The sequence below is a fragment of the Mya arenaria genome, chromosome 5 (genome assembly GCF_026914265.1).
Source record: "Mya arenaria isolate MELC-2E11 chromosome 5, ASM2691426v1".
Taxonomy (NCBI): domain Eukaryota; kingdom Metazoa; phylum Mollusca; class Bivalvia; order Myida; family Myidae; genus Mya; species Mya arenaria.
Genome location: NC_069126.1, coordinates 72741675 through 72756955, shown reverse-complemented (window position 1 = coordinate 72756955; position 15281 = coordinate 72741675). Strand labels below are relative to the sequence as shown.

The 15281-nt window shown below is 34.1% G+C and overlaps 1 protein-coding gene across 3 annotated transcripts in view; it reads right to left on the bottom strand.

The window, feature by feature from the left end:
* Nucleotides 1–15281, bottom strand: part of LOC128235232 (hemicentin-1-like) — a 52668-nt gene that overhangs the window by 30185 nt on the left and 7202 nt on the right. For 2 of the 3 annotated variants that reach the window (XM_052950011.1, XM_052950014.1), the window contains exons 3-6: nucleotides 7250–7582; nucleotides 5409–5702; nucleotides 3990–4289; nucleotides 1341–1634 (exon numbers count right to left, since the gene is read on the bottom strand). In XM_052950011.1, the coding sequence (XP_052805971.1) occupies nucleotides 1341–1634; nucleotides 3990–4289; nucleotides 5409–5702; nucleotides 7250–7582 (1221 nt within the window). The remainder of the gene's footprint in view (nucleotides 1–1340; nucleotides 1635–3989; nucleotides 4290–5408; nucleotides 5703–7249; nucleotides 7583–15281) is intronic. The other variant, XM_052950013.1, reaches the window with a different exon arrangement.

The following is a 15281-nucleotide window of genomic DNA, read 5'->3' as shown; positions in this document are numbered from 1 at the left end:
TATGCCATCTTATACATTGATAATGGTTTTGTTAAATATACAAATGTGAAACCATTTTAAACGTATAAAAGATTATCACCGTAAAACTATCTTTCCTTCGCTACAATCTTATCGCATAAGATATGTTTTTATTTATCTATTTTTGCGGTAAGATTCATATGAGAACTCAATTCTAAGACTAACTTCATTTACATTTTTATCTTGTATATGTAGCAGCCATTAGAGCTTTAACGTCAGCGAACCTCAACAAAATATTAAAAAGCTGTCAACACTTTGTTAACCGAATTTGGCATATTGTGGAGATAATAGGAAAACAAACACACACACGTGACCACCTTACAACTGAACACCTCACAGAATTACTTTGATTGGCAAACCTCTACCAGTGTATACGAACTGATCTAGATTTACATTGCTATGGAAATCATTATAATGCTCAGTATACACATGACAGACACTGACCTCCATATTTTTCCAATGTTCTACTATCAATTTAATCCGAATAGAAACAATATAATTTATCAATTTTTGATCCCTTAACATATTTTTTCACAGGAGTATTTGGCTTACAATGCATAATCCATGATATGCCATGACATGTAATGTACATGTTAATGTATGGTTTTGAATGAGCCTTAAATTATTTGCTTTCATCTGTTCATGATTTAGTATAACAAAATTCACAAAAGCAATCTGTATATCAATAAGACATATAATTATATCAATATAGGTCCAACTGCTATAGCATATATGTATACGTTTCAGATGTTTATAGGTAAAATTTTATATTTTACATTCCTAAAAAAATCCACAAAAGTTGTATACATTCAATACTTTCTCGAGTTTATATATATATATATATATACATGTCATGCTCTATAATTTATATGAATGATATTGACCCCAATCAAAACTTGACATTCTTTGTGTACAACTTTGTACAATCTGATTCCAACAATGATGTGTATTTTATAAGCACATATATAATCAAACATTATATGGTTTGTCAAAATATAATTGTTATAATTATAGTCATATAACACGACAGTTTAGTCCAGTACTATATTGCTAAGAGCAGTTGGTTGCAACTTTCATAATCAGTATTGATTTTTGTAATCTCTTTCTTCTTTGTGTGCGAAGTCACGCTAATCCAGAATCACCCTGGTCAAAAATCTCCCTAGTCAAGAAACACCGGAGTCTAGAATCACCCAAGTCCAGAATCAACCTGTTCAAGAATCATTCTAGTTTATAATCATTCTAGTCCAGAATCACCATTCTTTAAAGGACCTGGTCTAAATCCCTATTAATTGGAAAATTAACATATTCAGAAACAAACTTACACAGAACTTGGAGAGTCGAGGTTGTTTGTCGTGCTCTATCAACCGCTTTCTCCCCAGTAGGTGACAACGTGTTCTCTGCCGTACACGTGACATCTCCGGCGTGTATGGTCTGCACGGTGCTGAATGTGAGGTTAGGGCCACTATGTGACTCTCCACCAGGGTACGTCCACGTATAAGTGGGGCTCGGATTTCCCGTGCTGCTGCAGTTGAGAGTCATGGAACGTCCGGATATTACACGCAAATTGGAGATTATTGCGGAACCCTGGTAGGAAACCATAGGGGTTGAAGGTTCAACTGTAAATGAAGCGAAATTCAGGTGCACATGTATATGATAAAGATAAACATCCGGATATTATCCGTACGGAAAGCCTACCCCTTGAATCATATTTCAGGAGATTTTTTTTATCTGTAGTTAAAGATTACTAACATAACGAGGACGACGACCAACGTTTGGAACGAGTTTCCTTTCCGTGTGGTAACTGTTTTATATAATATACATGCGATATGCCATACGAAAGATACATCGTCCAACTTTTGATTGGTTTAAAAATATGGTGGCCATACTTTAAGCTGAAAGAATATGCAATATTTGGATAGAATTTTCCGTTTTGATGTTATGATAGCAAAATAAAATTATTAAAATTCACATTCGAAGCATTATTTAGGTATGAAATTATCATGTGGCTTCATATGTACATACATTCTGATATTCACCTTCTTGTTGTTTACTCTTTGCTGTTGCAACTAGAAATTTGTTACAAATTCAGCAACTATGAGCGGAAAAAATGTCCTTCACCGTCAACGAGTGAAAATGGCATTGACAGGTGGCTAGATTTACAAAAGAAATTTTCAGAGAAAATCACTTATTTAATTTCAAATATTTGTTGTTGTCTTTATTTTAATTGCAATGAGGAAATAATTAGCAAATAATGTTAACAGCAGTTTATTGTTTGTTTTTATAGATTGGTGTGTTATTACAAAAACTGGAAAATAGTTAAAGATGCACTATTACTCCCAAATAAGATTTACCACAATTTATACAATTGTTAAGATATACCAGAAAGGATACATAAATGTCGTAAACAATGGTTCTTATGAAGGATTCCGAGTTCATTTTGAAAGAAATGTGCATAATTTCTACCTTTTGAGACGATAGTAGATCACTGTAAATCTTTATTCATTCACCAATCATATAATATTCTTGGGTTTTCAGTTATTAAATACACGGTTACAATCTTGTTATCAGTAATTGATATTTTCCATACATGCATTATTTAGTAAGTAATTAAGGATTTATCACTCAAAATTTATGTTTGTACGTGATTGATTTTGAATAAGAGTGTCATTTTAAAGATTTGAGCGTGCCCCTTTATTTTTCGTTTTGAGACGAAGTTCTTAAAAATATGCTACGTAAGTATTGCATCCTAAACCAACAGTTTACATGTAACGTCTTTATGACAGTGTACCCATATAACAATGAAAGGGCCTCGCATTACACGTAAACAATCCTAATTTAGTGTGTGTACCGTAGCAACTCAAATTGCAATTCATGTTAATCAACAGTGTTACTGACCAAGTCATCTACTTCTAGACGTATCATTGCCAAAAGGTTGATCTATGTCTAAAAATAAAATAAAACACATTCTAATTTTCATTAAATTGGGTAAGAAAACTAGGCTGCATATGCAAAATGTTCACGACAGACAAAATACTACCTTTGTGCTCATGTGACCCAAAAATATATATATGCTAAACAATAAGTCTGTAAAGCTTACTAATTGTTTGTTAACTTACTATAAGATATATGGCAACACATATTGGTGTGTTTTCTCATGGCCATACCTCTGGTATGACTGACATAATAGAATAGAAAGTCATTATAAATGGAGCGCACATTTTCATCGCTTTAATTATTTTTATAAGTCATGTCAAAATTAATACACTAGTTTTATTATCAAAATTATATTATGACATCATTTCATGATGACGACATTGTTCATTAATAATACACTGAACTACTTATGACAGCTAATCATTTAAAATATTGGTATTTTTAAAACTGGACACAACGGAAACATACTGATAAGGTAAGTGCGACGCAACCATTTTTTTAATTTTGTTGCCTAGCAAGAAATAATTTCGAGATCGATTTTTGGTATTTTGTGAGTTCAACATATATTTCAGAAAATGTTTTCAATGATATTTACTTCCTTTGATACAGCATTCGTCGGACTTTATCGCGCCAAGTAGACCTATGATCATGTTAATAGGTTTTGCTTCGATTCACAAATCCTCTCTTTAAAATAGATCTTTTTGATTCCAAGCATTATTTACTTGTGTAAGATTTGTAAATAAGGTATAAAACTGAATATTTAGTTTATTTACCGTACAAGGGTAGAAACATACTCAAACATATTGAAGCATGTGTCAGAGTTGAAAAGCTCGTCTTTAATGCATTGTGATGTTGGTAAACGCCCCGAGTTTACCTGTTTGGAAACGGTTACCTCCGCACACTAGTAGCAAAGCTCACACACTAAAATAAGGTTATCTATATTAACTGACGATCGTCTCACCCGAGAATCCATTGGAAATGTGTTGCCATACAGACTTACATCACAAACTATGTAATAAATGCCTAAATACACTTACACTGAACATTCACTGAGAACATTGTGTTGCTAGTTCCCGTTTCCATGTTTTCTCCTGTGGGATCCATTGTGTTTGTAACCGTCAGAGTGTACTGGCCTTGGTCGGTGGTGTGCTGGACATTGATAAGGGATAAACTGGCTCCAGACACTTGACCACGTCGCGGAGTTGACCAAGTGTAAGTGATCAGGGGCGGGTTTGCCGAACTTGTGCAGTTGATGGTGCGATCTGTGCCCTCCACGAGTATAGCAGTGGTTGATATTGTGGTCCCGCTTATGGTACATGATGGTGCACGCGGGGAATCTACATATATAATAGTACAATATGTGTACAATGTGATGTATGATTGTAATCTGGGGTGGGTTGGCTAACTAGTACTTGCTTGCCTTCGACTTGGGATCGGTTTATTGTAACACGGATGTTCCTTCCACTAGTATACGTTAAACATGAAAGACGCAACTGATAATTCGGGAGGTCATTGAAACAATGCATATAAATTTTATAAAGTACAGTTATGTTACTACAGTTCATCTTTAGAGTTAATTCACTTTAGGACGTTCCAGTGATAGACCAATGGCTTCGTATAATTAGCATGATGCAATGATAACACTAGGAATTGTTTGTCCATATACATGATATTTGTTCATTAACAATGAATCTGTTCCTGGCGATGAACATAAATTGTAATTACATTTGCGATACAGCGAAAATGTAATTATTTTCTGTTGTTTTTGGTGTACACATAACCGTTAAAGCGTTATTTACTCGTTAAATCGTGTGTAATCGTAAAAGCATTGCAGATCCATAATAATGAATTATAAATATGTGTCATCATACTCGATAAGTTCTATAGCTAAAAGCTTCAAATTTAAATCATTAATAAACATAGAAATCTAGTTGTGTATGAAAACAGTTTATAATTCAAAATATAAAAAAACAGTTGTTGCGAACGATTGTATTTAAATTGGTATTAATTCATATGCACTTCATAGAATTCCTAAATTTAGGATAAAATGTATATAAAAAATAGATATAATTTCGAAATGAATTTTCCTCTTGTGTTAAACTGCAAGCAGTATAAATAAATTATCTGTATAATCAGATGTACTTCCCCTTACCTATATTTCGTCGAGTTATAATATTAGCAAATATCAGCAGTTAGCAAATATTCTCAAACCAAAAAAGCTAGGATCATTAAAACCAGTCAACTGCACTGCAGAACAATATCGTTCAAAGAAGATGAATAAGATATAACCATGTTACAGCCGCTTTGATTCTAATTTGAATAATTAGGTATTTGAATAATATGTTCATGAGAGTAGAACTACAGCTGCATTTGGTGAAATATATTGCCGTATCCGGAAACGAATCCATCTTAACAGATGGATTAATGCATGATCCTCTTTGTTTGACCTCACTTACACAGAACTTGAAGGTTAATGGTTGTTTGTCTACTTTTTACAACCGCTGTTCCTCCAGTAGGTGACAACGTGTTCATTGCTGTACACATGACATCCCCGGCGAGTGTGGTCTGCACGCTGGCAAGTGTGAGCGTGGATCCACTATGTGCGTTTCCACCAGGGTACGTCCAGGTGTAAGTGGGATTTGGGTTTCCCGTGCTGGTGCAGCTGAGCGTCATGGAATGTCCGGATATGACCCGTATAGGGGAGGTAACCTCGGAAACCTTATATAATACTTTCGGATTTAAAGGTTCGTCTGTAAATAGAATCACAGAAGGATACTGTTTGTATAAACAGGATAATGAGAAAAATCCAGTAAAGATATGTACAAGAATGCTAAATCGGACTTAAAGTAGGATACCTTGTGGATTAATATAAGTATACTTTTTAGTATATGTTAACCATATTATTTTTCTCTACGATACAGTAAGATAAAGCATATACCGTCCGGGGAAAAGTAATTGTTGGAGCTTGTTTTTTTAAAGCTAAAAAGATGCAGTAAATCATTTATGGGTATGATTTATGACGTTATTATCGGACTCGACGGATACGTGTTTTCATATCAAATACCAAATAGAACATGCTAATATCATCTGTACATGTAATGAAATATCGGAACTCTTTTAGTATATTTTAGATTGAAATAGTTATTTTGTGAATAGAGTAAAGGTATAAATGTACCTGATATATATCAATGGTTATGGAGATCGTCCGGCGATACAAATGTTTTCACCATGATTATTAGGAATATGCGTGTTTATTCATGTTCATATTTATGCGTTGTTGCCAGTTCACTATCGCTTTTCAACAGCTAATATTGTATTTACGTACTCCTACAGAGCCACTGTAAACTGTTAGTACATAACAAATGCCAAAATATTTTTTAAAACAAAATGTTCGTAAAATGAATAGGACGTAAAGGTTCCAAATGTATTGAACATGCGGGTAATGATGCCATTTTAAAAAAAAACAATTGCTAAAGCGTTTGAAAAATTACGAAATATTACTTTGCATAAATACATTGGACGATATATAATTACCTAGTCACCTGATAGGAAATGAATGAGTCATGTCTTCATTATAGGCTCCATCATTATTTTTTTTCACCATAAACATTGAAGTCTTTCACATGGCGAAACGAGTTTGCATTTTGATGGCGAAATAATTTAGTGCCTTGGTTCTGTGTAACTAGTAAGATACTAATATAAAAGTGTACGCAGAGGCCTAACATTATGATCAAATATCATAACATTTTGAATTTAACACGAGTAAGGATGCATTTCAACATTCATCTTAATCGTTATATCCGCTTACCACACAAACATGAACTTAAATTTAACTACAGTAAAAGATGACCTAGATTGTATAAAAATATTTTAAGTAATTCACGGTTGACGATTAAAAAATTCCCTGAATTTCGTTTTAAAAGCTTTTTGAACTTTACACGAGAATACATTTCTACCCTTTAAAGACATAATTTATTTTGGTCATGTTTAATAATACATATTGGTTAACATGTTGAATCTATAATGTTAACAAGGTTTTGCGTGTTTTCCCCATACACCTACCACTTAACCTATAAAAACTATTTAGATTAAACCTTATATTCTACAAATAAACGTCTATTGTGTTATTAACTAATAGGTTGCAATTAAGCGGTTTAGCATCAGATTTGTCATAACCGGCAATTGTCTTGGTGATTTCGAATTATGTGTGCTTGATTGATTTTGTTAGACAAATATATCACGACCTGTATTTTGCTACTTAACGAAAGTTACTATAAGAACAACACTATATTCTTACACTGAACATCTAAGACAACACTAGAGGAGTATAGCCAATTTCCGCCGTTGTTTGCCCTGCAGTATACGCCCAAATCATGATCGTTTCTCTGCACAGTCAACGTCAGTTTACCTATAGTCACAATGAGAGTACCACTTGCGCTAGTGTCTGTCTCTATCCCGGTAGTGATGCGAGTGTCATCCGCCCTATCAGGTGTACCGTTATCCTTGTACCACTCCACGGTGGCCTGGGGGTTTCCGGCAGATGTCACACACCGGAACTGCCGGGCGCTGTTATCAATGACAGAGACGGAGCTGACCGCCGGGAAAACCATAGACACCGCAGTTACGCCGACTGTAATTGAACACATTACACTCAAATAACTTTAAGTATTAGTGTCCGCAAGTTTTGTATATAGTTATCAGAATGATTATATTTCCAGTACAGCAGATCAAACCTACTTTATAATCTAGGTAAGGGGATGAATGGTAATTTTATTGAATTGGCGTTTTATCTATTGATGTTCAATTGCTTTTTAATAACAATAAACTTAAGCAATCAGAAAAACAAAAATTGTCCTCATCTATTATTTCTTGGTATATTGGGGAAATCTCGCATCTTGTAAAAGCCATTCTCGTTCACCATGGTGATGATGCTATGCGTTAGATTTATCATGATCGAACCTCTTATGAATAAGAATGGTAAAAGCAAATTTAATATGCAGCATTAAACGGTAAACTTTTGTACTTCTATAGGCGAAAAGGCTGTGTTGTATCTTAATTTCTGGCGACAAGCGCTACAGGTCAAATTGTAGACCTACCAAGTTGAATTGGCTACTAATAAATACTATACAAATCAAGTGTAGATATTAAATAACTATGGTCTCTAATGTCCATCCTTCCAAGAACGTCTACGGTTCATGTACTATTTCCATTCTGTGCCTGTATGATGGGCTATTAAAATTTATTCAGCAAGTTGGAACCAGAAAGGCTAGTTATTCTTCACTCATATAAGGCGCGTGCAGGCTCGTAAGAAAATTGTATGTGGCCGGATTTCCATCAACCCAAGAAAATCTAAACGGAAAAAAACGATGAACAGGTACATTTTACATTCTTATTTACGTTAACTGATGAAAAATATTAGGGATGCAAACGAATGATGCATGATTTTGATCAGAAAAATGGTTTATCACAGGGAGAGATATAGTGCACACCGTTTGTTTCATTATTTTCGTAATCGAAGGGGAGATGTGTTATATTCATCTTTAATTAAGTCTTTATATTTGGATGAAAGACGAGCTTCTCACACAAATATTTAAACATCTCAATTAACCTTAATAATGATGAAACTACCAAACAATGCAAACCATGAAACCCTGTTGCGTACTCGACGCCGGGTAATCATTGGAGCCATAACATTTTGTTATGTGTTGAAAATGCTCCAACGCTTCTTCCGTTATAGTGCCAATGAGTGGAATATGGATGTAAACAGTGAGTTTGGTTTCTTATTTTTCATTTTTAGAGGTATATACGAGTAAATTTATAAGATTGGAGAATGTAGTTCCACATAGTAATGGCCATGAGTTGTTCTAAATGTAAAAGTTCTCAATAAAATTTAATATCTGATCGTCTAGAACTTGCATATCTTGCTAGACGTTAGTGTTGACAACGTAAAAATCTGGATATTCGTGAGAATTGTTCTCGTACCTTAGGTTTAAGCATTTTCTTAACATGTGTGTGGCTTTTTTTATTGACAAAAGGTTGCCGCGTTACAAATTTTAGAACTTTATTTGTTAAACTTACTGCACTATGCTCGATTTTCTGAACGTTGTGGTGCCAATGAATAGGTTGTGGTGCTCATGAATAGTAAATAGGAAACGAATTGTGAAAAAATGTAGCTATTTCACAACATGAAAATTATGATTTAACTGAATTAATATCATTTTCGATCCTTTTAAAGTATGACCAACTACCACACTGCTTCGCGAACTCAAGGCAAACATCAAACGATTGTGTTTATGTATGTTCAGATGGGTGTCTTTAAAGGGAAGAAGAGGCGGGTATATTCATGTCGCGAAAAAAATCACTCCGTAGCTCAAAATTTGCAAGAAAAGGTATTTTACCGTCAATCATCTAAACTAACAAGCACTCCCTTGCCATCTCAGAAAAAAAGATTCCTTCGTTTGCATTGGATGATTTCACTTTTGTGGGTAGATAATTCAGCATGTATTATCGGCAAAAGAAACCGTGCTCGTTTAGTATATATATTTTTTCCAATGCCGCAAGGGAGGAATCTTTTTTTTCTGAGATGGCAAGGAAGTGCTTGTTTATTAAGGTAAATGACTGTAAAATGCTTTATCCTGCAAATTTTGAGCTACGGGGTGATTTTTTTTAGATCTGAATAGCCCCGCCTCATTTTTCCTTTAAAGACACCAATCTGAAAATATGAAAAAACAATCGTTAGATTTTTGCCTTATAATACCTGGAAATACAGAACTAGAATTACGACGACCATTTGCTATCAAGTATAAATTTACAAGACACCAAATTTACCTTAAAGTCCGCGAAGCTGTGTGGTAGTAGGTCATACTTTAGAAAGATCGAAAATGATATTAATTCAGTTAATTCATAATTTTCATATTATGAAATTGCTACAGTTTTTTACAATTCGTTTTCTACTAAATAACTATTCATGAGCACCACAACCTATTCATTGGCACCACAACGTTCAGAAAATCGAGCATAGTGCAGCAAATATAACAAATAAAGTTCTAAAACTTATTTGTCAGCCACACACATGTTAAGAAAATGCTTAATCCTAAGGTACGAGAACAATTCTCACGAAAATCCAAATCTTTACGTTGTCAACACTAACGTCTGTCAAGTTATGCAACTTCTAGATGATCAGATATTAAATTTTATTCAGAACTTTTACATTTAGAACAACTCATGGCCATTCCTATGTGAAACTACATTCTCCATTTTTAAATTTACTAGTAAATACCTCTAAAAATAAAAATAAGAAACCATACTCACTGTTTACATCCATAGTCCACTCATTGGCACTATAACGGAAGACGCGTTGGAGCATATTTTCAACACATAACAAAATGTTATGGCTCCAATGATTACCCGGCGTGTACTCAATGTGTGTTTATACACTGACCCGAACTCATATCATTCCATCCATATGATTATGAGGATAAATGAATAAATGAGCGATTTATTTGTATACGTGGGCGTAAGCACCAAATAAATATCGTCTTGACTTACAATGTACAATGTAGCGTATACATATAAGACAATTACTGTTGGTGGTTAAAATTTCCACAGAAAACGAGGAAGGACCATGCGCTTTAAACTTTGAACGCGTGTTTGACCCCAGTCACCTTAAATGTGATCTGCAAAACTCTTTAAATAGTAATAAAGCTTTTATTCTAGTATATCAAAATAGAATGCAACTTTTGAGCCATGATGTGATCAAACATTGTTAACATGATGCCCCAAAAAAAATCTGTGTTTCCGGTAACATAGCGAAAAAATAGGGCGGTCGGTCGGGATTTTTTTTTATTTCTTTTTATTACAGTTACGATTTCATGCAAAATTCTGTTGCATCAAATCAATTATATTATATCTAAGCTTTCCATAATTAATAAAAAGTCAGAAAAAAACAGAATTGTTTAATGTCTGAAATCATTTCCTTACCTTCGACTACCGTATTTTCCCGCCAATTTTGCCCATGAAATTTGGTGTGTTTTTTGTATACAATACTCATTTATAAGATGATATCGTTTTTAGAACAAATCAAGCACTTCAATTTCTACAAATCTGTGATGATGTTCTAGCGAAACAGTCATTTATCAACTAAATTTGTTAATTTGCTTGAAAAAAATCGCCGATTCATTTCAACTGTGAGCTCTCTTATGTGGAGGAAACTTAATAATAGAACAAGTAAACGCGGATATGGATTTATTTTACGTATCTTATTTTATTATTTATAATTTATCGTTATTCTCGTAACAATCAAAGTTTCATTCATATTCGTAGTGAATTCAAACATTTCGGTCATTGTTTTAAGATTCCCAGACGACGATGATTGATTATTACATGTTTTCGATCGTATGGTATTTTTTACCAGTCTAGACGAAATCCTGGCAGTCAAAAGGTATCATACGGTATCTGACCGACCAATCTTATTACAAACAAACAATAGCCACGCGCCTTTGATCTTATTACCGCTCGTGCTCTGACGTCACAAATTGTACCTTTTGATCCGCAGCCGACACATTCCTATAAATGTGTTGTTATAACTTTCGCAGGTTTTTGTTTGGATTTCAGTTGATGGGACTGAAATTAGGCGAAATAAATAACCATTGATAACTGCGAATAAATAAATGTAACGATTAATGAAATGTGAACCTCGCAATTAAGCCTGCGTGAATACTCAGAGCCTAATCGTATGAAGCCTGCATAATACGGAAAGCCTATTGTAAAAAGGTAAGTTCTATTTTGGACTTGGATAAATAACACCACGAACTATATCCTAAATATTTTCATTATAAAGACAGCCAAATGTGTCTCCTGTGATCAACCACGTCTTTGGACCATAAACATGCGTTTGTCAATTTAAAGATATCGGACAGGGATCGCCGATCTCCGCCATTTTGTTTCCCTGTTCACAAAGTGTCTCGGTAATACATAATCAGGAATAAAAGTTTAATCTCCGGAAAAAGAGACAGACAAACAACAAAAATAATGACGATATATTTATTTTTTTACTTATATGCCTAAAAAAGATTAGGGTCGGCGAGAAAAAATAGGGTCGGTCGGGTTACCGGAAACACAGGTAATTTTTTTTGGGCCTGAGCAAAAGTGACGTTCTGATATTTGATGAGCAAAACGACTGCATTTATTTGGGTGAGCTAATTTCATGTAAAACTTAATGTTTTAAAGTTTATCAAATATTTTCTCGGAAATTGGCCTGAAAAACAAAGGCAGCAATTTACTGCAGCCGTCATAATCAATTATAGTTTTGTTTAAACAAAAGAAATTAAAGCGTAGATTCCTATCAAGTTTCCGCGGAGTTTCGTGGAATTAAAGGGACTTGCTCATGTTTTGTAAAATGCTTTTTATGTATGACGAATAAAGAGTGGCAAATCATATGGAGTGTTAAAACTATGATATAAAAAACTTGAACTCTCAGCAAAAGATGATATCGTTTTTGAAGACCAAAGTTTTCATTCGCGTTTTAAAATCAAGCTACTAGTCACTTAATAAAGACTTTGTTGTTGCTTGGTTGGTTGACTGAGATGATCACGTGGGGGGGGGGAAGGGGGAAGGGCAGCAAGATAGGGGAGGGGGTGATTTCGGTAAGTCGACAAACTGCACAATACTTACCACACAATTCAATCATTAAACCCTTATATACAATACGTAAGTTGGTTAAATATGTTAGCAAGTTGTTTTCGAGATCGATAAGTCATTTTAACAAGATACGTAAGACCTGTATATGTCACCAAGCTCAGTCTATCCTTAAAATGTACGCAGCTGACCCTGATCGTTCAGAATACCTAAAAATGGCAGCGCCCATCGACATCACATCAACGATTATTTTAAGTGATCAAATGAAACATGCTAACAGCTAGATATTAAAAACAAACGTTGTAAATCCATGCTTAACCGTTATAAATGATGATATTAAACATCAAATGATCAATCTATTGAATTATATTATGTCTTCTTACAGAAAAATATGTGCATATAAAGTTAAAATGCTTATATTTACATGTGTCAGGAGCGTGGAGTAAATTAGATTTATATTTAATTAAAAAATAAAATCCATGCATCTCAGTTAAACTCACTTTTACAAGAATTAATCAGACTTATTTGCTTCACATACAAAATGGCGTTCAATGCACACTTCAAGTCTTCATCAAGTTCATTGTATCGTGAAATGCGGGTTTATATATTTAAATCTTTTTTCCTCAATACTTAGTTTTATCGAAAAATAGTGAATAAATGACAAATCGTTTATTTTACGACAATACTACATATTTCTTAAGGCGATAAGTTGCCAATGTCTTGTACGAAGATAATATATGAACGCTTCGACGACGATACTACATACTTATTACAGCGATATTGTATACTTGTAAGAGCTATACTGCATACATTTTACGACGATACTTTAGCATTTTTACAGCGATACTACATACTTGTAAGAGCGATACTACATACTTGTTACAGCTACATACTTGTTACAGCTACATACTTGTTACAGCGATACTACATACTTGTTTCAGCTACATACTTGTTACAGCTACATACTTGTTACAGCTACATACTTGTTACAGCTACATACTTGTTACAGCGATACTACATACTTGTTTCAGCTACATACTTGTTACAGCTACATACTTGTTACAGCGATACTACATACTTGTTACAGCTACATACTTGTTACAGCTACATACTTGTTACAGCTACATACTTGTTACAGCGATACTACATACTTGTTTCAGCTACATACTTGTTACAGCTACATACTTGTTACAGCGATACTACATACTTGTTTCAGCTACATACTTGTTACAGCTACATACTTGTTACAGCTACATACTTGTTACAGCGATACTACATACTTGTTTCAGCTACATACTTGTTACAGCTACATACTTGTTACAGCTACATACTTGTTACAGCTACATACTTGTTACAGCGATACTACATACTTGTGTTACAGCTACATACTTGTTACAGCGATACTACATACTTGTTACAGCTACATACTTGTTACAGCTACATACTTGTAACAGCTACATACTTGTTACAGCTACATACTTGTTACAGCGATACTACATACTTGTTACAGCTACATACTTGTTACAGCTACATACTTGTTACAGCTACATACTTGTTACAGCGATACTACATACTTGTGACAGCTACATACTTGTTACAGCTACATACTTGTTACAGCTACATACTTGTTACAGCGATACTACATACTTGTTTCAACTACATACTTGTTACAGCTACATACTTGTTACAGCGATACTACATACTTGTTACAGCTACATACTTGTTACAGTTACATACTTGTTACAGCGATACTAAATACTTGTAAGAGCGATACTACATACTTGTAAGAGCGATACTAAATACTTGTAAGAGCGATACTAAATACTTGTTACAGCGATACTACATACTTGTTACAGCGATACTAAATACTTGTAAGAGCGATACTAAATACTTGTTACAGCGATACTAAATACTTGTTACAGCGATACTACATACTTGTTACAGCGATACTAAATACTTGTTACAGCGATACTACATACTTGTTACAGCGATACTAAATACTTGTTACAGCGATACTACATACTTGTTACAGCGATACTACATACTTGTTACAGCGATACTAAATACTTGTTACAGCGATACTGGATACATTATACGACGATACTACATACTTGTTACAGCGATACTGAGTACATTATACGACGATACTATATACTTTTTACGACGTTATTACAAACTTATAACGTCGATACTATATACTTACTAGAGCGATACTGCATACTTGTTACAGCGATACTACATACATTATACGACGATACTATAAACTTGTTACAGCGATACTACATACAATATACGACGATACTATATACTTGTTACAGCGATACTGCATACATTATACGACGATACTATATACTTGTTACAGCGATACTGCATACATTATACGACGATACTATATACTTGTTACAGCGATACTACATACTTGTTACAGTGATACTGCATTCATTATACGACGAAACTATATAATTGTTACAGCGATACTGCATACATTATACGACGATACTACGTACTTGTTACAGCGATACTACATACTTGTTACAGCGATACTGCATACATTATACGACGATACTATAAACTTGTTACAGCGATACTGGATACATTATACGACGATACTACATACTTGTTACAGCGATACTGCGTACATTATACGACGATACTACATACTTGTTACAGCGATACTGCGTACATTATACGAC